Source organism: Passer montanus, unplaced genomic scaffold (genome assembly GCF_014805655.1).
Source record: "Passer montanus isolate IOZ18808 unplaced genomic scaffold, ASM1480565v1 scaffold33, whole genome shotgun sequence".
Classification (NCBI taxonomy): Eukaryota; Metazoa; Chordata; class Aves; order Passeriformes; family Passeridae; genus Passer; species Passer montanus.
This window is the reverse complement of record NW_024368041.1, coordinates 3,756,049-3,778,391: the sequence shown is the minus strand read 5'-3', so window position 1 is coordinate 3,778,391 and position 22,343 is coordinate 3,756,049. Positions and strand designations below refer to the sequence as shown.

At 42.2% G+C, this 22,343-nt stretch overlaps 1 protein-coding gene across 9 annotated transcripts in view; it reads left to right on the top strand.

Moving 5' to 3' along the window:
- Positions 1 to 22,343, top strand: part of ENPP2 (ectonucleotide pyrophosphatase/phosphodiesterase 2) — a 72,627-nt gene that overhangs the window by 5,837 nt on the left and 44,447 nt on the right. For 6 of the 9 annotated variants that reach the window (XM_039715463.1, XM_039715460.1, XM_039715459.1 and 3 more), the window contains exons 1-6: positions 9,477 to 9,665; positions 9,968 to 10,070; positions 15,783 to 15,938; positions 17,936 to 18,061; positions 20,096 to 20,156; positions 21,389 to 21,486. In XM_039715463.1, the coding sequence (XP_039571397.1) occupies positions 9,477 to 9,665; positions 9,968 to 10,070; positions 15,783 to 15,938; positions 17,936 to 18,061; positions 20,096 to 20,156; positions 21,389 to 21,486 (733 nt within the window). Of the gene's footprint in view, positions 1 to 9,202; positions 9,666 to 9,825; positions 9,871 to 9,967; positions 10,071 to 15,782; positions 15,939 to 17,935; positions 18,062 to 20,095; positions 20,157 to 21,388; positions 21,487 to 22,343 lie in introns of those variants that run through there. The other 3 variants (XM_039715461.1, XM_039715462.1, XM_039715455.1) reach the window with 3 other exon arrangements.

Here is a 22,343-nt window from a genome sequence, read left to right as displayed (position 1 = left end):
TAGGGCAGAGATCACAAGCATGTTTTTATCCTTCCAATCCCCACAACAGCAGGAACAAGAAGGAGATTCCCTTTTGGAGTCTCCAAAGCTCTGTTCTCCTACTATATTTTGTCTCTTTTCACCCTCAACACTAAGATGTCTTTTTCTGCCCTCCCACTGCTCTACCAAGCCAGGCCAGCATGCCCCACAGATGGCAGGAGATGGCTGTGACAACCATGGGATATTGGGTACCCTTCTTTTACTGGGCTGTCCTGGCAGTTGTTGTTGGCAGCATAGAGCCTGGTTTGTGTGTTGAATCTGCCACTTCTCCAAAAGTTTCCCTTGCCTCTCCCCTGTGCCTTCTGTCCTGCAGTCTGACTGTTCTTCTACCTGCACTTATGCAAAGGGCTTTGGAGTTTGGCTTATTTGTTTTATTCATAATGCATCAGAGTAGGAAGCAACAAAAGTTTTCCTAGTGTTGTTATTTTTTTACTTCAGTACTTTCCAAAACCATGCTGGAATTATCTGCAGAATCAAGCAGATGCTTAGACTCCCAGCAAGCAGGGGTATGAACATGAGGTTATAGTCCCATACTCATTTTCAAACCAGTTTTCACAGCTTAAGCTAGCACAGAGGCAGTTTGTGCTCCTGCTTTGTCTCTGTGCAAAGGGAACTCAGTTCACACCGGGGTAGGGGTCTTCTTTCTCTGATGACCTCAGCTGTCACCTGAACATATTGCTGCTGCTTGCCTCTTTCCATCATCCATCCCGGCTCCTTTGCCCAGAGTGTGTTGTTTTTCATTGTTGTTGTTGTTGTTGTTTTGAAGGTGATTTAATTATAGTGTTCCTTCTCTCCCAAAAGACTGAAATGTTGAGCTTGCACATCTAAGCAGGGACAGCAGGCACTGGAGGCCCTCCCTGCAGCTGGTGAAGGAGATGTCCCTGCTCTCTTCACCACAGCAGTAGTTTACTCAAGTCTTTTATACATGGGTTAGATCATGTGTTGCCATCAAAGTTGTTTGGTTTCAGTGTCTTGGAAAAGGGTTAGCCATGGACAGTGAAAAGATAATAAATTAAATTGTTTTGCAGGCTCTCTGTGGATGCCCAGGAACATCTGTCTCTGCCATGGAAATCTTTGACAAGTATAATTTTAGGCTGGTTTCAGTCCTGTCTGCTGTGAAAAGGACATTTACCAGGGTGGGGAGCCTTCTCTGAAGGCTGAGCAGAGCAGAGCAGAGCTGCTGTTGGTCTACAGCAGTCAGCAATCACTAAACCAACGAATCGTTTCTTTCAAAGTCTTGTTTTGCTAAACAGAAAAACAAAATATGAGTTAAACAAAGCTTAACTCAGTAAGATTATTTGCTTTAAAATAATGAAGCAATCTATTAATATTTAAGTGACCTTAGTTTCCCTGCAGTTCACTTGTTTAATCCATTAGAAAACATAGTTTATTCCTTTCCAAAGTTTTATGCTGAGAAAGTGAAAAAGTATTTGCCTAAAACCCCCTGATAATCCTTATGCAAACCAATGCAGAGTTGCATATTTTTGATTACTAGCATTTTTCTTCATTATATTGCATTCCTCCAGACTTTTAAATTTATTCAATTACACATTATGATATGGGTTTTTAAAACAATCATTCAGCAATGGATCACGTTGTTTAGTTGTTGAAATGTTGCCTATACTTTTTTCACCCGTAGAAAACAGGGAGTACTGTTCCAACAGGATGTTTTTCCCTTTGTACTTACATTTGTCATCTTTGCACTGGGCTGAAATCAGAAAAAAAAGTGACCTTCAACTGAACTCGTGGTGACATGTTTCAACTTAGGAAAATTTGTGATGCTTGGAAAGTGGCCCATCTGTCCAAAATGACCCAAAAAGCAAGATGTGATTGTTTTAGGCTTTTGTGCTTTGCCATTACAACAGGCAGCAGCAGATGCCTATTAAAAATGCAGGGTGTTTAGTGACTGCTGAGGTGACAGCACTCCCCTGGGAGCAGAGGGAGTGGGGGGACAGCAGAGCTTGTCCCTGCCCCCTCCCCACTCCCCTGCCCGTGGATGCTTCTCAGTTACCGGGTGGCTTGGGGTTCCGAAGCAGCAGCAGTTTGCAGCTCACTGTGTCTCCCTGCTGCCAGGGCTGAGGACCTGGGCAGGAATCTCATCCAACTGTAAAACCTGTCAAAGGAAGGGAAGTTTTTAACCTGTTTTGATTTGTAGTGTATCTCTAGAAATAGTTGGAGTGAGAGGATGGAAGAGATAGCAACGATTTGCCAGTCTGCAAATACATTAGGTATCTGGATTCTGCCTGCTGGGTTTATTTCTGTTCTGAAGGAAAAGGCCAGAAAAGCCAGTTATTTCTAAGGTCTTGAAATATCTCACCCCTCTCAACAGCTAGGGATAACTTAAAAAGATGTGTCTTTCAACTATGAGATAAATCAGTACACCCAAAAAAGGGATGCAGATGGGATTAATTTTATTAACATGTTATCTGTGTCCCCATTTTATGCAATTTTCTATGAACAAAAACCTGGACAGTTCCTGTTGTATCTTCTTCCACATAAATGGTAATGTGGCCAGTGAATCAGATCAGGCAGTTTAGGCAGTGTTTAATAATTGTTGTTTTTCTCTTTAAGAGGACATCTCTTCTTCATCGGCTGTCCTAATTTCTACAGGATTTTCTTTCTCTTTGTGTTGGACTGATTGCATTTAGTGGTGTAGACCTGTAGTTTTACGCAAATAAAATAGATTTGCTTGAGTCAGGCTCATGCTCATGTGAAGTGGGTTCAAGCCCTAGAAGGCCCTCAGCTTTTTTTTTTTTATAATTGTCTTAACTGCAACACTGCCAAGGTCTGTTCTATGTTCATGCATTTATTTACCATGAAAAAAAAAAAAAAAAAAAAAGCTTTAGGTGGAAACACACATCACCACAACAGCAGCCAATTCTTCATCCTTAGATGCCTCTTATACATAGAACCAGGAGGAAAATGTGCCCACCTGAAGGCATGTCCCCACTTGTGTGGGAATCCTGTTTCCAGCCTGACCCCACTTTGGTCTTTCTGCAGAAGTACTGATGCTGCAAAAAAAGCCTCAGCTGCAGGCAAGTTAAGAACAATATTCCTAGTGACATATCTCTTTAAACTGGAATCAAATAGGATTTTGCTGTTTTGAAAATACCAGTAAGGTTTTTTTTTTAGATTAGCTAGCAGAAACATATTAATTAAAATATTTCTTTTTTGATCCAAGTGCTGAAAACATGAAAAAAAGTATTTCAAACAAACAGAAACTCTTGTTTGCAAAGAAAACAAAGTAAACAGTATTAATTATATCCACATTTTACTTGTAGGGGAGAGACTAGCACTTGGAAATTTTTTAATCATATCCAAACCTTGACCTTGAAAATGTGCCAAAACAGAGTTTGAGCTGAGGGTAAATGTAATCAAGTCAGAGAGATATGTTACAGGGTTATTGTAGAAGTCCCCACAAGAAGTTTTATATACACAGGAGATTCAAAGCTAATATTCTAATGAAAAAGGTTTGAACCTGGGAAAGGATGTACATAGAAATTAGAAAAAGAAACTGGAAAGATTATTTGAAGCCTAGAAAACGTGCTTTTTACATCTTTAAGTAGCTTTCCCATCCTTGTGGGTTTTTTTTTTTTTTTGTTAGTTTTTGTTTTGGTTGTTTTTTCCCCTCATTTAGCTTTAATTCATTATTTTAAAGAGGCTATGGTTTTTGTGGCATGTAATAGGTTATATCACTTGTAAAATTCAAATAAATTAACAGTGATTGTGTGTGGCATATGCAAGGTACCATGCAAGGCCCTTGAAACCTCCAGACTGCTGTCTGGGGGGTAGGCGGGTGGATTTCACACCACTGAAATCTACAACTCTTTGAAAAAGACCGATGTAAAGCTGTTAATGGGCACCTGCGGCACTCATATCAAGCACTGGAAAACAAGAGTGAGGACTTGAATACACAGCTTTTATGGGCTGTGCTAAAAACACATACGGGCCCTGTGGCTCCATGTTTCACTCCTTCATATTCTCCCTGAAGATTTTTCATCACAAAACAGTTTATATTCTGCAGTTGCTAGAATTTTTATATATGACTATCTCAAGAAATAGAATTCTCAGTGCATTTTAGTGAAGTGCTTCAGCTGCTTCATTATAGTAATATTGTCCAGAAACTGAATTGGGTATATGTTAGTTTCTTTGAAGGTGAGGAAGGCATAGCTATGGAACTGCTGTGAACGCTGCTGCTGTGGTGTATGGCTCCCAGTGAGAGGAGAAATCTCTCACTGTGAGCCAGTGTGAGTGGGTGGTGTGTTGGAGTGGGTGGTGTATTAGCTCTGAGAGACAAGCATTCAGGCACCCACAGCTTTCTCCAGGTCACTGGAAACTCCTCTTTCCAGCTGACCTAGCTCTCATGCTAAAAGACATAACCTCACTTATAAACCTTGTTCTGCTTGTACCACCACAAATGGTGATTGTGTGTGGAGGGTGCACTGGGGCTAAGACTCCCCCACAGGCATCATAGGCAGCTTCTGGAGCTGCAGTGCTAGCACCAAATCCACACCCCTCACTGAACTGCTCAAGCTGTTGTATCTGATGTGGGGTGTGAGAAAATGTATTTCTCTACTGCATTATGTCCTCCTTTTTCTCACCAGGCTGCTCACCAGCATTTCAGTCGTTATCCCAGTGAGTATACAAACGTTTTACATAAGTAAAGCAGGGACAGGGACTTGGCTTCCCCCCTGGCCAGTGGTTCCTCTTCTGTCTCTGGGTAGGCAGAACTCAGGTTCAGCCAGGTGTGAACCCACTGTGCCTGTGTTCTGAGCAGGACACATACATGAGGGTGAGGTCAGATGAGGTGAGGAGGGCTGCAACGTGCTGTGCTGGTGGTACTCAGTGAGTTTTGGCTGTATCTGGGTGTTCTCCCCCCAGCCCTGTGAACCCTGCAAGCATTATATAGGATGCTCAGAAATGTTGATGGGCCTATATGTGCTTAAGGCACTTGTGCTTCAGGGGCTGGGCTGCAGCAAACTGCAATTTTGAAGACTTTAATTTGTCCATGATTGTCCCTGAGGGTCTGGCACTGCTTTATGGGTCTTTCTGGCCAAGAAAGTCATCCTCAGCACAGCCCTCCAGGGCACCAGGCACTATGATTTGCATACCATTCCCCTCAGGGCAGTGATGAGCAGACAGATAATTGAAGACTGGTGGTGTTTTGAGAAACTGCGGTGAGGAGGGTGTACTTTCATGTCAGCACAGCCTGGTTTGTGGGTCTCCCCAGGCTCATGGGGTAGCAGAGGGCATAGCTCCTCGGCAGTCAGTCCTGTGCCTTCTGAAGTTCCACCTGAATGTGAGGAAGAACTTACTGTGGGAGTGACTGGAGCAAGCTGGAACTAGCTGCCCAGAGAGGCTGTGGAGTCTCCTTCTCTGGGTATATTCACCATCCTTAGAAATGTGCTCTAGGGAATCCTGTTTGATTAGGGATGTTGGACTAAATGACCTCCAGGGGTCCCTTCCAACTTTAACCAGTCTCAGTCTGTAATATAAGAGTGGTTTAAAGTCCTTTATACACAAGAATCTGCTCTACTTGGTAAGTTGTGCCTCTTTGACTTTGTTAAGACTCAGGGTGTCTTCAGTAAGGTACTTAACTCTTCCCATGCTCACTCTGGCTGTTGGAAGTTCATTTGGTTTCCCAGTGCTTGTACCTGAGCATGATTGATGTGGATACAACTTGAATTTCTATGTTTTGTCCAATGGTTTTGTTCCTTGAAATTACTATTTTGTACACTCAATTGACTGTTTTTCTTGGCCACAACCATACATGGATGCTGTGTTTGGGAGGAGGAGAGCTCTGAGGCACTATAGAGAAGTCCTTCACCTTTCTGTCTTTCATGTTGCTGTCAACCCTACTGGAGGCTTTCACCCTGGTTCCCCAGTCATCCCATGCATTCAGCATCCAGTGCAAAGTTGACAGGAGTAGCTGAAAAGGTTCATTTTATTGGAGTCCACTCCATCCCCAACTCAGCCAGTATACTTGATTTCTCTGCATTCCTTTTCTCATTAGAAAAACTGCTCAAGAAAAACGAGTTTATGTAAGACTGTAAGTACTGCCTTGCTTATACTGACTCTATGGAATAGCCTTTGATACCACTTCCCATAGCATTCTTCTGGAGAAATTAGTTATTCACGAGCTGGATGGGTGCCCTCTTCACTGGATTAAAAAACTGGCTGGATGTTTGGGCCCAGAGAGTGGTGATAGAGTTAAATCCAGCTGGTATCCAGTCTCCAAGGCTCAGTAGTGGGTCAGTTATTTTTAATACCTTTAATGATGACCTGGACAAGAGGGTTGAGGGCACCCCCCCAGTCAGTTTGTTTCCCAGCAGAAAAGGACCTGGGAGAGCTGACCAGCAGTGGCTGAACATGAACCAGTGTGTGCCCAGGTAGCCAAGGCAGCCAGTGGCATCCTGGCCTGGATCAGAAACAGTGTGGCCAGCAGGACCAGGACAGTGACCTGGCACTCGAATCCTGAGTTCACTTCTGAGCCCCTCACTTCAAAAAGGACATTGAGGAGCTGGAGCATGTCCAGAGGAGGGAAACAGAGATAGACGAGGGTCTGGAGCACAGATGAGGAGAAACTGAAGGAGCTGGGGCTGTTTAGCCTGGAGAAAAGGAGGCTCAGGGAAGACCTTATCACTATTTACAACTGGCTGAAAGGAGGCTGCAGCCAGGTGGAGTTTTTTCTCTTCTTCCAAGTAGCACGTAACAGGATGAGACAGAATGGCCTCAGGTTGTACCAAGGGAGGTTTAGACTGCATATTAGGAAAAATTTCTTCACAGAAAGTGTTGTCAAACTGCCCAGGGAAGCTGGTGGAGTCACTATCCCTGGAGGTATTTAAAAGACGTTTAGGTGTGGCACTTAGGGACGTGGTTTAGTGGTGGACAGGGGTTTGGACTCAGTGATCTTAATGCTTTTTTCCAACCTAAACGATTCTGCGACTCAGTGAATGTTTGTAACTGGAAATGGCACAGCACGAGCGTCTCCCGTGAGGCGCCATCTGGTGCCTCCTTGTAAGCTTTGCATCCCGTGTTAAACAATCACTGTAATCATACAAGCCTGAAAAGCCAAAGGACAATTTTTATTCACAAAAACTGAGGAAGAGGCATTTCATATTCTGATGATCTTGTTAAAATTCCTTTTTAACGTGTTTCATTTAAGCCTTAAAACTTCCACTGAATTGCTGAATTCTTGGGCCAGGAATACATTATTTCAGCTTTAGTCCTTTCTTTTCTGATTAGTAAAATGGCAATTAGTTGCTGAAAAATTAGTTGCCAGTGATCAACAGTGAATTTTTTCCTGAACAAAATCATTAGACCTTGTTTATGCTAATAAGTTCCTTTTGAATCTGTCGGATAGCTTCAGGCACAATCCTTGAGACAAAAAGAACATTGTGCATCTGACTGTGTTCAGTTCAGAGCTACTAGAAAATGTCTTACATAACACAGATGAAAAAGATTAGCCATTTCAGAGTCATCATCTATAGTTCTAAAGGACATTATAAATGAGCCTAATTAATTTAATACACTTGTAACATGAACTAGGAAACAAAATAAGTTCTTCCATTTATGTGAAATTGTGAAGTTTACAAGCTTTAGAGATATTAAATGCATGGAAGAATGAAGTATGTATGTTTAAATGGGTAGAAGTCATTCATAATGCTACATTTTTTTGTTTTCTTTGTTAAGGGTTTTTTTTCTGAATAGCCATTTTTAACATTTGTAGGAACTTTCAAAAAAACTGAGGACCTGTGTGTTAGGAAGATATGCAGGAACATCAAAGACTCTGAAACTGACAGCATTTCAGAGACTTCATGTATTGGTTTGACTACACAAAATTAGCCGCCTGATTTGAAAAGTCCGCTGTGTTTTGCTTGAGTCCCTTGGTCATCTGAAGGTCCTAGCCTGTAGGAGAGCTTGGAGCTGCTGATTCCCATATTTTGCTCTGAAACCATGAGCTGCATTAGTTAAGATACATAGGCAACGTCGTTGAGCAGTTTCATTTGGGACACTTTAGGTTCCCCTTCTTCTGCAGTCACACGCTGCTGTACTCACCTAGTGTTTGGGGATGAAGTCGTTTAACCACAGGATATACAAGAGGCTAAGGGCAAAGAATTCTATAGGAACAGCTGGTAAAACCTTTGATGATTACTTTTCTTACACACAGCTTTTTTCTATTGCAACTTTTTTTTTTTTTTCAGCCCAGCTAGTGATAAAGTGAACGTTAGAAGACGGGTCTTGAATACGTAGTCCCAGTTTGTGCAAGGAAAACGAATACAATGTCCTCGTGTAGGAATTTTCAAGCTAATTACATTGCCTTGAGCCTTGCAATGCAAAGTTGCAGCTGCACAATGGAGCCACTTTCGGTTAAGAAACTGCATAAAAAAGGATCAGGTCCTACCAAAGGCTGGCAGGCTGACACTTGGGCTGCAAAGAAAAGGGATTTTTAGAGACTCTGTCCTATATAGCTACACGGTGGGGGAGCTATTTCAGCAGGTAAAAGTTACCTGTAAACAAAGTTCAAAATTGTATGTGTTTAACACTGCAAAATATTTTAAAGAAAACTGTACTGTGTCTGTCAATGCCAGTATAGAATATGGGACAGGTCCCAAGGGAAGCTCAGTCCACCCGAGGGCTTACAAACCTTGACTCTGTCCCTTTAAATGTAATTGTTAGTAAACACTTTCATGAAAGAAGCTTTCATCAGAGAAAAAAAAGTGGCAAACTACAGTGGTAAATAATTTGCCTTGGCAAATAACATTTAAGTCACTGATTTGAACCGTAATTCTGTTCAGCATTATCATTTGCTTTGTAAATAAAAGTGCTTATCCAAACAGCCAAGTTTTCTGTTGTTGATGAAAATGGGGAAATGTGGGGCAGAGGGGACGTGTCATTTCCCTTCCTTTCTGGAAGTCTGGGGTTTCCAGCTATTCAGATGAAACTGCTTGTGTTTCCATCGATACGAGCCTTGCCTGCCACAGCAGCACGGGAGAACACGGTTGAAAAATGTCCCCCTGCCCCCCGCTCGGAAGGGGTCTCCAGTTTCGAGAGGCCCCTGCTCGGTGAGGAGCTCGGGGAGCCGGCGGAGAAGGAGCGGGCGCTCCGCCCGGGCCGAGCCCCCGGGGCCGCCACACCTGACAGCGGCTTTCGGGGGGGCAGCGGGAGAGCTGCACTGCGCAGCCCCCCGCAAGCTTCCCCCCGCTTCCTCCCGGAGCCAGATGGAGCCGCATTTGGTTTCTCTTTTGAGCATGTTACTTTTGTGAGGAGAATAAAACGAGCAGGAACAGCTCTTGGCCGCAGCGGCACAAGCGAGCCCGGCTCTGCCAGAGGAAACCACATAAAAGCGCGCGGGTGCGCGTCTGGGGGGAGGGCGCAGCGAGCGATGATGCCTGGAGCTTCTTGCACTCGGAGCTGCGATTTGTGAGTGAAACATGATGAAATCACCCCCTGGACAAATCACACGAGCCTGTCAACCTCACCAGGTGGGATTACTCGTAGCTAATAGCCTGAACTCCCCGAGCAAACAGAGCTCTGCGCTCACTATAAAAAAAGGCGACAGTGGGGCGCAGGCTTTTCAAGAATTCCCTGGTATGGCTAAGCAGGGCTGCGTCCACTCGCACCAGGTAGGAGAGGAGAGGAGAGGAGTGTGTTTGCTTTTAGAGGAGGAGTAGCCCGTCTCTCCTGAATAAGTTCCTACAAAAAGGAGCGTTTCAGCTCCAGAAAGAGATGTTTTATTCATAAACCCCTTCTGGTTTGTGTTACTCTCCAACGGTGACGCTGTCAGCTGCTGCTCCAGTGATGGGAACTGCTGTGCTAGGGAGCTCCAATGTACTGAGGACCATCTCTGCCCTTTATGCATTATGCTCTTAGTGCAAAAGTCCTGCTTCTTGCACAGTTTTCTTATTTTGCTCTTTTACTTTTGCAGGTTATATCCTTATTTGCTTTTGCCTTTGGAGTAAATGTCTGCATGGGATTTACAGCAAATCGGTTTAGGAGATCTGAAGAATGGGATGAGGGCCCGATGTCAGGTACAGTAATAGACATAAATTTTACATCACCATATACCCTTATGTTATAGACTGCGGTTAGAAACCATTCCTACTCTGTAACAGTACTTTGCTTGTTCCTTTTCCCTCTAGGATATAGAAAAGAATAAATAACTCGCTGAGCTCGAGTCAGTTGACCTTTGGGACTCACCTATAGGTCTTCTATTTACTTAAACTTTTGCTCTGTGTGCATGTGACTGTGGAAAATTTAGCTTATTTTAGGACTGAGCACTGCCAGTCTCACAGAGAGTGGTCTCCTCAGCTCTTGAAGTGTTTGCTGTGTTTTGTACTCTGCATGGCTTCCTTCTAGCACTAAGGGAAACTCCCTGATGGCTTTAAGGGTGGTGGATTTATTTTGGTAGCATTGAAGCGGTTTCTAGAAACTTGATTAATGCTTTCAAGAGGCACTGGTGAGAAAAGCTTTTGGGATTTCTGTGGCTCCTGAGGTCATGCTGGTTTGTGAACAGTAGACGGCAGACATCTGACGGCGGAGAGGGCTGGGAGAGGAGAGCAGGTGTCCGTGCAGATGTGCTGTCACCGAGTCCTCTGCTTTTCTTATGCCTACTGCTTTTATTCTTTGGAAGAGAGCAAGAACATGCCACAGGAGGAACTGTTATTTGTGTTGTGGGGCAGTATAGGGGTTCTGTGAGCTCAAGCATAGTCCAAATGGAAAAATGTGTAAACCAGACTAGTCTTTTTTTATTCAAGAAAAGGCAGGCTTGAGTTGTGTCTCTGTTCCATTGGCAGGAGAAAGGAAACTTGTGGTCATTGACTTAGAGCTGGTTAACGTAACTGAAGTGAAAGGGTTTCATTTGCAGTGCCTGTCTGTAATGATAGCCTGTGAGGTTTAATTATAAAATTGTTTGCCATGGCCAGAGTTTCTTGTGTTTCTGGTAATGTATCTGTGTTCTTCTGTCCTCCCTCATTGAGGAGTTGGTGTCTAATCACAGCCACTATCTGAAATGCTGGTCACTGAGTAGAGGCATTTTAGGTAATGAGGAAGATACTGGCTGTTGCTTTTGGTCTTTATAGCAGTAAAAGAAAAATTGCTTGAAAAATCATTTCTGAAAATCTTCTCTGATGTTAACTGTGGAACAGATGTGTATGTAGTGTGTATGACAGGGATGGGAAGGATTTGCATTTCAAATGTTCAATACCTGAGAGCCAGTTGCTTTGCTTTCACTGGTAACTGTCAGCGTAACTGACCAGCAGGGTCAGTTACTGACCTGTAACTAACCAGTTCAATACCTGAGAGCCAGTTGCTTTGCTTTCACTGGTAACTGTCTAGGGCAGGGCTCAGCTGGTTTTTAGTGAAGACCCAGAGGTCTGATATTGGGGTTCTATGGCAGCTGATCGGTGCCAACTCTGCTGAGCCAGCCAGCACTGTTCATCACCTCCAGGGCTGGGAACAGTACCTGTGTGCTCCTTCCAGCAGCAGGACGATTAGCTCAGCATTTCACAAAAGTAGGAAGAAATTCAGGATATCTTGAAAAGGGCAGGAGATGGGGTACTTTTGGAAATCTATTGAAAATTTGTTTACAGGTGGAACTGACCCAGCACCTGGCATTGAAGTAATCCAGTCAAGGGTGCAATAATGAGAGACAAGAAAATGGAGAATTTTGTCCGTTCTGTGTTTATGCAGCTTGGTTACTTTTATTGCAGCATTAAAAAAAAGATAGCAAAACATAGCAAAACAAAGGAGTATAGTCACAGTAAAGTCTAGACAGTAAAAAGTTACACTGGAGATGTATGGGGTTCTAGCAAACTGAAAGCACTATGATCAAAGAACCTTAGTCTCTCTTAATTGCATGACTTCCAATTATACTACATTAGAAGAGAAGTCCAATGAAATATCCAGGAAAAAAAAGATTGGTATAATTTTTTTATCAGCTTCACTATTCTTTAGCTTCTTTGCTGTCAAGCATCTTGACATTGAGAATTAATTATTTTATATTGGCGAAACACTTTCTTTACCAAGCATTATTGTAGAAACCAGTTTGTTATTTCTCCAGAGCTATGCCATGATTGTAAGCAAATTTTCATTTTCATCTAGGCATGGAACTCTGCTGTGAGCCAGAAACATAATGTTTTTTTCCTAGTCCCTTGCAAATACACTCCAAAGTACCACCACAGTGGCTAAAACACCCCTTCTTGTTCTCTTTTTGCAGTGTACAGATGTATGTCTTTATGCACGTAAGATGTTGAATATTTGTACCTAACAAATTATTTAATTGAAATAAATTTTTACTCAAAATTTTAAGATACAGTAGAGAACCAAAGCTTACATTTTGCCTTAACTTTGCCTTTGTAAGTTACTTTATGAATTTTCATAGCCATCTTTTAAAGCACTTTCAAGGGGAAATGGCCTTAGTAATCTCTTGAAGCATGGTTCTTGATCACAGTAGGATAATGTAATGCTTTGGAAGGAGAAATATTGTAGTTTTTCCTCACTGCAGTTTTAAGCATGCAATTAAAAATGGAGTAATGCTTTTCTTCTGTTGGAACACTTGTATTTTTTCCCTTCTCTGACTTGCCATTTGGATTTAACTCATTGCAAAGCTGAAAAGCAAGTTCATAATAGGAGTATCATCTAGCCGAACTAGCACTCCAGATGTTTTGTTTAAGTATTTGGTTGTTCCATATGGGAGCCAAAATGACAAATTTTTACTAGGTAGTCTCTCTCTTACAATAACTCTGTAAGCATGTCTGTATTGTGTAGTCCTGTTTTAAACACTACTGTAAATAAATTGATTTCATTATTTTTAAACCTTTTAATCAAACAGAATCAAAAGAAATAGTTCAAGGTGGCACTTTGTAAGATAAATAGAACACCTTTAAAATGGAAATGTAACAGCTTCCTTGAAATGAATCACAAAGGCGCTATTGCCCTATTTAGCTTCGCTCTCTAACCTATGACATAGAAGACAATTAGATGGCTGTTTTGAACTCAGTGGCAATAAAAGGAATGTATGGAAAACAGTGTGAAATACTTCAGGCTGAGGTCCCTGTGCCTGCTGTGCCATCTGACTGCAGGAGCTGTGGAGGAATGCAGGAATTTTGAAAAGAATTTTAAACTGTCTGAGTTTGTTCTATACAGGGCTTTCTGTTAATTTGAAAGTGCTCACCAGAGAGAGAGCTCCTGATGACATGTTTTCAAACTATTTTGCATGCACCAGTACCTGTGCCATGGCATTGTGCATGACCTGAAAATCATGGTCTGGCTGCAAAGGCAAGGTCAAGCATGAGAAACAAAGGAGTGATCTTAATGTAACTGGAGAAATTCAGCAAGTTCTCTTTTGTGCTGCGATATGGAAAGTGTCCTGCATTGTCTCAGGACGTGTGACTTGAATTTGCTAAGTGATTTGGGATAATTTGGTACATCACTAATGAGGTTGTCAAGAGATGTGAAAATATTAGACAAGGTAGGTGGGCTAAACCTTTCTTACATGAAATGGAAACCCTACTTGCAGTTATAGAAGATGGAGCTAGAAGGGATTTTGAACAGCCATGTAGACCTTCATATCCCACGACCTGGGCAGTTGTTACAGAAGTACTTCTGACATCTTATAAATCCCTAGCCCTTCTTCAAAATCTTCAAGCTCTGAGATTGCACAGCTTCTGTGTGGGTGGTTTCCTGGTACAAATGAGCTGCTCTTTACAACAGGTGAAGCTCTAGGCATTCCTAGAGCTGCAGTTAACGGTCTCTTACTAATCTGCAGTCAGATTTACACCTTCTCTTTCCTAAACACCTGTTCATGTGTTGGTTTTGGGTTCTTTCGGGCCTTCTGAAAAGGTCTCCCTCTCAGCCCTTTGAAATGAAAAGGGTAATGTCCAGGATAAGGTTTATATGCTGCTATGTAATACCTTCGAGTTTCTAATACCTTTGATTTGCAGCTTACTGGATCTGCGGTTATATATTACCTACCTTACAAAAAAGAAAGTAGTGGAAGAGATTCAATAACACGAAAATATTTTTTGGTAGTAGATTTTCAGAAGCGTTTGATAGGAAAGAGCTGCTATCAAGAGCTGCCATCATTTCAGATGGCCAAAATACTAATGGCTTGCAGGGTACGCACCTATACTCATTTCAGATGGCCAAAATACTAATGGCTCACTAAGAGCATGCTTGCAGGGTACGCACCTATAGAGTGAAATTTCACTGTGTGTATGATGTTACTTACCCTGAGCGCTGCTGACTTGATCAAAATAAAACCCCCAAAGCCACAAAGATGGAGTTGTCTGCTCCTACCTTTTCCAGCAGTTATAGGAGTGTGCTTTGAACCTGCTATGAGGCACAACTGCAGCCATGGTACACTTGGGTTTCATACCTATGATCTGGCTGTAGCACTGCTTTTCTGACAGGTTTACTCCCTGAAGAGGTTTGTGCTGGTGTCCAGTCAGTGCCGCTCCAAGGGAAGTGGTGGAGCAGTAGTGCATGAGATGAGAGGTGGTGGGACATCAGCTGCTACAATGTCACCTCCAAACTCCCCGTTCATCATCTTTGCCATCCATTCTCACAGTGTTCAGTTAATGACATCTTATTTGGGAAGAGATTTCCCTTCAGTTTATGTGGAAACTAAACTCTCAGCTATGTAGAAGTGTAGGGGGAAAAATACATAAGAAAATATCAGAGCAACTATTTCCCAAAAGTGCCATTGCGTCAGTCCTCTAAAAGTCATACTGGTAATCATGTTGAGGTTTGCCAAACCCAAACCAAACCATGGCCTAAAAGAAAACAAAACACAAGACAATTTCAAGTACTTAATTTTAATAGGTCTCTCAAGGAACTGAAGGCATTGTGAAATTTTCCTTGGAACACCTCTATATTTACAGGATAACATACATTCCTTAGTTTATTCAATAAAATACAATTAAGCTTAGAGAACAGCACACAGTTTTCCCGCTTCATATAAGCTGATATGTAGGATTCTCCTACAAGAAAAACTTAAAATATACAAAGTGTAAATAGTAAGTTTTGAGAAAAGAGCAAACATATATCAGTTTTGATATTAAGGTCACTTACTAATAAATAGATTATTGAAGTCTAATACATTATTCATGGTTTGCAGACTGACAGACTTTAATGATATACATAATAATTATTGATTTCTTAAATACTTCCATATTTTTAAAAGTTTTTGTAATTTAGTGCTTTGCAGAAGCCCTTCAAAAAGCCTTGCTTTATTTCTCCATTAATTTATAGAGCATTTTAAAGTTTTCTTTCACACTTCACATTGATTTGACACCTTCCAGTGTAGCAGACCAAGTCCTGCTGTCTGCATGTAGATTAATTGGAGTCCTTTCCTATGTAAACTGTCCAGCCAGCCATGAAAATGTCACTTGGTTTCTGAAAACAAAGGCTTGCTTCTGTGGAATAGCTGCAGCTCCTGGAATGGGGCCTTGGAGACTTCAATACATTTCTGCTAATGATCTCTTGATTGTTGCAGAGGTGGAGCCAAGGCTGTTTCTTTGCAGGATGTTATCACAGCATGCTGCTTCCTTTTATTTTTCCCAAAAGAACAATTTTTTTTGAATTTGTTCTTTTTTTTGTTCTGTTTCTTCAAGCAGTTCTTCTGCTCTCCCTTCCCAGAGTGAGCATCCAAGGTCTTGCTCATTCGAGTGGCTCAGGGCTGAGCTGCCTGTCCCATCGCTTGCCAGCCTCACAGATGTTGCCCTGTTTCTTGTTCCACACAGTCCTGTCAGATTCCCCCTGGATCAATACCTCTGGCTCCTGCAAAAACAGATGCTTTGAACTTCAAGAGGCAGAGCCTCCTGGCTGCCGCTGTGACAACCTGTGCAAGAGCTACAACAGCTGCTGCTTCGACTTTGATGAGCTGTGCTTAAAGACAGGTATGATGGGTCCCTGTCCTGCACTGCCAGGCCCTGCTGACACCTGGGTTCTGCCAGTGGTCAGGACCTGCTTGATAAACCAGCACTCCTTGGCATAACCTGCGTCTCCTCTTCACCTTGCCTTGGCTGGGCAGGCTGAGCTCAGCCCAAAAGGCAGCCCATGTTTCCTTGCAAGGGGCAGGAGGAATGTACACCTATTGCTCCTTACTGTGGGAAGCAGAAAAAGCAGGGTACTCTTCATACCACATTGAAAAGCAGATCTTCTGACACTAAAAGCATTTATCAGTGTTCAGGCACCCACCTGACCTCTAGTTTACAATCAAGACCTGTGGTAAAAACTGGACATTAGTCATTTTCTGTCAGCCATCCTTCTTCATCACAACTGCTAACTTAATACTGGAGCAATTCAAGCTCACTTGAGAGGGTGCCTTGGAAGCTGGGATACTGAAGGGGTATGGGTCCTCTTGGAGCAGAGGACAGCCAGGGCCTGCTACCCATGCCCCCGACCCTGATTTCCAGGTTTTAGGATGCACTGGTAGAAATATTTGACTTCAGTTCGTTGGACCCTGGGGGATGGAAATATAGCAATAGGTTCACTTTCTGGTTTTGGCTTTTTTTTTCCATGAGTCATAGGCAAGGAAAACTTCAAAGAGAGACATGAGTTATGTTTTACTTCTTAGCATAGTGCATTTAAATTATTAGTTGTACTCATCTGCTTCAGTGTTTGCACAGTGGTCAGAGTTGACACAGGTGCCTTTTATTTTTGCCATTGAACTTGTTCTTTCTTTATTGAAGTATTATACTTAATAAGCAGCCAGAAGAAAAGTGTAATGATTAAAAATTTCAGTGCCCATGGATATGCCATGCTTGAAAGTCCTGACTTCCTCAGTTCTGTTTATGATTATATAGTTTTCATAGATTGGTACCAAGAAAGAGTGAGCTAATCTAGTATGAAAAACAAGTTTGGTTCCAGGCCAAAAATTGCTGAATTCTGAATCTGCCCTGGCTGTAAATGGCTGCGAATGAGAGGCTCTTTTTGAGGACTTTCAGCATGACGTCTGCTACCAAAGGCAGAATTTCAGTTCCTCACCCTCTTGTCCACAGCAGACACATATGTTCACATATGCATATGGATGCCTCTATAGCCCCTGGGGCTGTTGTGGGAGTGGTCATATACTCCCACAGGCATTTATTCAGGCAATTACCACATGTGTGATCTGTAAATATTACACACTTACAGAAAAAAACCCCAAATGAAGCAGAAAAGGGGATAAAAGACACTGCTGTGATGTGTGGTTTTTTACTGAGTGCATGTTGTCTAAAGTGATTTTTATAGTTTCTTGTGTGGGCCTTATTGTGGAAAACCATATGTTTAAAATCATTGGCCCTGTTCCAAAGCACTGTACTACCCTTGAGCGAGCCCCTAATTTAGACAGGCCAGATCTTAAATTTACTTGCAAGATGAGAGAAGATGGAGTTCTCACAGTGACCATGCCATGCTTTTTTCTGAAGAACAGCTCTTGTATTTTCATATCTTTGAGGCTGGTGATGGATCTGCCCTGTGGGGGAGGAACTGATGGTGGGGAGTAAGGCATCTCTTTGCATCGATGTAGTCTCTTTTCTACTTTCTTACTTTGAATAGGGGACTGTAGTAATTGTGAGGAAAAACAAAGATTACCCAAGAAACACCAGAAATCTTAGTTTGTGCTTTAGGTTCCACCATTTATCCGTGAAAATCCTTTTTTGTCTTTTCCTTTCCACACTTTTTCTGGCATTGAGATTGTACAAAGCCTGGAATACCAACACCTGAGAGTATCAGAAATAATGACACACCTGTTTGTGGAGGTGCCCTTATGCACTTGCAAGTGACAAGGGTCCTTTTTTCTTCTGGTTGACATACCTACTTTAACGACTAGAGTGTTTTCATTATAGCGTGAATGAATAGTTTTTGTTTTGATTGCAATCTCTCACTCTTGCTTACATTGTGAATATTTTAGCTCGGGGCTGGGAGTGTACCAAAGATCGCTGTGGAGAAACCAGGAATGATGACAATGCTTGTCACTGCTCTGAAGACTGCTTAAGTAGAGGAGATTGTTGTACTAATTACCAAGTCGTTTGCAAAGGTAGGTCTTTGGTCTTTCTGCCTCTTATCTTTCCAAACCCAATAGAAGACAGGGTAAAAAGTTTTCATCTAAAAGAGGACCTCTCCTTGTTTTGCTTTGATTTTTTTTTTCTTTTTTATTTTTTTTAGGAGGTGGGGGAAGTGGGGAATTGCATTTGTAAATTTCTGGGCAGAGGTAAATAATATGTTGAAGGATGTTATCTTTGCCTGTAGAGGTAATGGTAGGAAGAAGAAGAGGTGGAGGTGGATGAAGAAGAGTTTAAAGCAAAGCTCTAAAGTGTTCAGATGCGTTTTTCTGCATCACAGTGAGGGCAGGGTTATCTAATGATCCCAGAAGGAGCGGAGCATTCCTAGATATGTTATCTCTGTCCTAAAGACCTCTCTCCACCCCCACCACAAAAGATCCTGCTCAAACTACTTGGTCTAACATCTGTAAGCTTTGTTTCTTGTGGAAGAGGAGTTGCAAGAATGCGAGGGCTATTACTCGAGGGCTATTACTCGCAGGTGGGTGGCCGTGGGCTTCAGATGACCGTGACACACCTTGGCTGCAGACAGCCCCTACTGCCTGGTGGGTGGATGGGCTTTGAGGACTTCATTTTCATCCACTGCCCCGCTCTTTCAGAGCGTGGATGCCTGTCTAGTGTGTCTGCCATTGACAGTAGGTCTTCTGGTCCTTGGTAATGAGCTCTACAGGTTTTTGCTTTTGTATCTCACCTAGTTCTTAGGTTTTTTCATTCATTAACTTTGCAGGGGCAAGGGTTACAGTTTGAAATTGTTTCACCATTTTGGACAAATGCATGTGTTCACAAAATTACAATAGTCTAGACACATCCATACACTGAAAATGGGCCTTTTTTTTTACTTGGGTTTTGCTGTTGGGAATCCAAATGGAGTGTGTATTTTTCAACAAATCCCTGTAGATTGTCCTTACCCTTCCCAAAGAAACCAGAAGCTGAGACCACTTAAATAATGGTATAGTTTTCAGTTCCTGCCTTTTTCATGAGCTTCCTCTCACAACGGTCAAGACAGAGGAATTTGTATGTCTCTAGCTTCAATATATATAATCTTAATTTAATTGAATAATAACAAGCTATCTCAACAACGCTGGAACTCTGACATGACTAACCTTAATGTGAGAACAGTGTCTCCTCTTTATTCGTGCCTTTGCCCATCTGAGGATAGTGCATTGTGTTTCTTTTTTGCCTTGGAAATTGTCCATCCACCTCTTGTCATGGTCAGTTGGAATTGCCGCAGCACACTTTTCCTGCAGGTCTTTTCTATGATGTTTTTTGTTTTGTTCTTTTAATTGAATTGCAGTTCCTTTAATAGTGCCAGGTTCAGAAAGTAGGGTTGTTAGTTAATAATTTGTTTTTTTCAATTGATCTGTAAAAATGCAAGTCATGAGCCACTCTATAGACAGCATTCAGCAGTGAAAACCTTAAGAAAATAGTGGATTGCACAAAATAATTTTAACTAATGTAGCTCTGAAAGAGTATTTAATGCCTTTTTTTAGCTTGAGTCTCACCTGATCCATGAGCTGATCACCTCTCTAAGCCAGCTGGAAACTATTTAGAGTTGTTTTTCTTCCCCAGACTGAATTTTGTTTTGTGCACTTAGCCAGCTGAATCAGCTCATGGAGCCATCAGCACTGATGGTAGGAGGGTGGGAATTCACAGCCAGAAGCAGTGCTACCTGTTTTTGACAGATCAAAAATAAAAAAAATTAAAATAGATGACCACTGTGTCTAAAGTATTACCACTGTCTCCTGTGGTCAAAAGGACACTTTTAACTCCAGTTTTAAGAGCTATTGTAGAAGTGCTAGTTTGGCTGTTTTTGTTGAATAGAATATAACCAGATCACTTGTTCTGCTTTGTGGAAACACATTCTCATTTTTGATGGGAAATATGACAATTCAGTCCATTAACTGGAACTAGACTTTATTTTTTTTAATGTATATTTTCTGTGAAACCTGTAGCTGTATCCACAGATTTTGTATTTTTTGGTTTTTTAAACTCCAATGTGACTTTTCTGGTAGGAGAAACCCACTGGGTGGATGATGACTGTGAGGAGATAAAGGCTCCTGAATGTCCAGCAGGGTAAGTGCTTTGGTTGCATCTGGAAAGGCAAATACAGCAAAGCCAGTGGTCCCCAGCTCTGCCTTGGATCTCTGCCCCTCACGTTTCTGCACTGGCTCTGTCATGCAGGCTGAATAACTGTGGGTTGGATTCTTTCCTGGGCTTCCCCATTTCTAAAGTTAGGCTCATAATATTGTCATGCATTTGCCTTTGTGCTGCTGGATGAGTAGTGGTGTATAATATTTGGGTTTGAACTCTTGGTCTTCAATCATCTGCTGCTGGGTTTGACTGCTTCACTTACATGCATAGGGGAGGTAGCCAGACTCCTCTGAAGTCAGTGGGAAGGCCAAGGTTGTTCTGCTTTCAGTAAAATTCAGAATAAGCCATACATGAACACAGTTCGGGCTGTTTTTTGGGGTTTTTTAATGGAATTTTGTACTTTCAGCATTATGCTCTTAAATGAAAGGATTTCTAAACTAAGTGGGGTACAGACTTACTTAGTGAGGAATTTGAGCATATGAGTAACATGGAGAAAGTAAGTAACTTCTGAAAGCATTTGTCTCATTATCATCCCTAAAGGAAAGCATCTGCTCAGGTGCTGTGGTGGGTTGCAGCTCAGCCTGTGCTGTTAGTAGGATAGCTTGGAGATGCTTCTCCTGGTGACAGTGACAGCTCTAACCCCTGCAGTAGATGACCTTAAAAGCCCAGGTGTGTCCATCCATGGGGCGTGTATTTGCCTGCTTGGACTTGACTTTCAGTAGCAGTACTAAATTCAAAAAGTAATAAAGTAACAGGAAATCCTGTCATCTGTAGTATGTTAGAATGAGCTGTGCCTCACAGAGCATGCTCCAAATGCCCCATGCACTTCTGTCTGAGAAAGACCAATGGTTGTGAGACATGTGGTTTTTAACTAGAGGTTGTGTGGTGGAGTGGGTGCTTGTGCATGGTAAATCTTCTTCTCCATCGCCTTCTACAAGCATTTGCCTTTATGGGTTATATCTTTTTAGCCCAGGGAAGATGTCCTTTATGTTGGATATCAGCCCTTTCACTGACTGTGAGTGAGCACTGGCTGTTACTAAGTGTGAGGATTATCAGTTTCTCATGGTCTGTTAAGTATGTAAAAGACTATAGGTACATAGTTTTATACAGTAACTGAACTTCTGGATTTCCTAGAGACTCAGTGAGCAAGTGGAAATAAAAAAACCCTAAAATTTTGAAGTGCTGCATTATATTCCTGCCACTTTTGCCTTCAGCTTTGTTCGTCCTCCTCTGATCATCTTTTCTGTTGATGGTTTCCGTGCATCATATATGAAGAAAGGGAACAAGGTCATGCCCAATATTGAAAAACTGAGTGAGTACATCTATTTTCTGTCAATAAATGAAAGACAGTCTCCTGCAGCTCAATTGCTTTCATTGTTTGTTGGGCAACAGAAGGGTCAGCATGGAGGTGAAATGGCAGAAGTCCCCGTTAAATTAGGTGATATCAAAGCACCCTGAATAATGCATTACACAGCTGCTGCTTTGGGAAATGCTGCTCAGAATCAGTGACCTTCTTGTTTTTTTGTCAGCAAAGAAATTTGTCTTTAGTACATTATATGTATCATGCATGCTTACAGGCTAGTTGGTAGGTGCCCACAAAATTTACCACTTGGTTCAGAAATGTCAGAGGTGTGGATAAGTGGCTGCAGAAGCTGTACTTGGGTGCCTGGTAACTGGCTGAAAACATGTCCTGCACTCACTCTCCTGGGAATGGGCATCCCCTTGGGCTTGTGGAGGGCTGGGTGCACTGAATACTTGAGCCTCTCTGTGTCTGCCTGTACCCTTGAAATGTGTTGGGGTTTTTTCCCCAGTGTGTGCTGGCCCTCATATTTGTGTAGCCAGCTATGGTTGGGTTCAATGATCTTGAAAGTCTTTTCCAGCCTGAATGATTGTATTATGGGGGGCTGAGGCCACAAAGGCCAGTGTGAAACTGCAGCTTTGGTGTATTTATTACTTAAAATAAACCTGTGTTTTCTCATGTTGTTTTACTTAACAAGACACTTCCAATGACTCCAGATGGAGACTAGCTCAGGAAAAAAAAAACAGTCTATGGGAATATAGCTGGTTCTGTAGTCATCTGGAGGCATTATCTGAGTTGTCAGTTGTGAAATGCAAAGAGTGCATTAGTAGATTTACTACTGACCTTACTGCTGACTGCTGTTAAGCAGC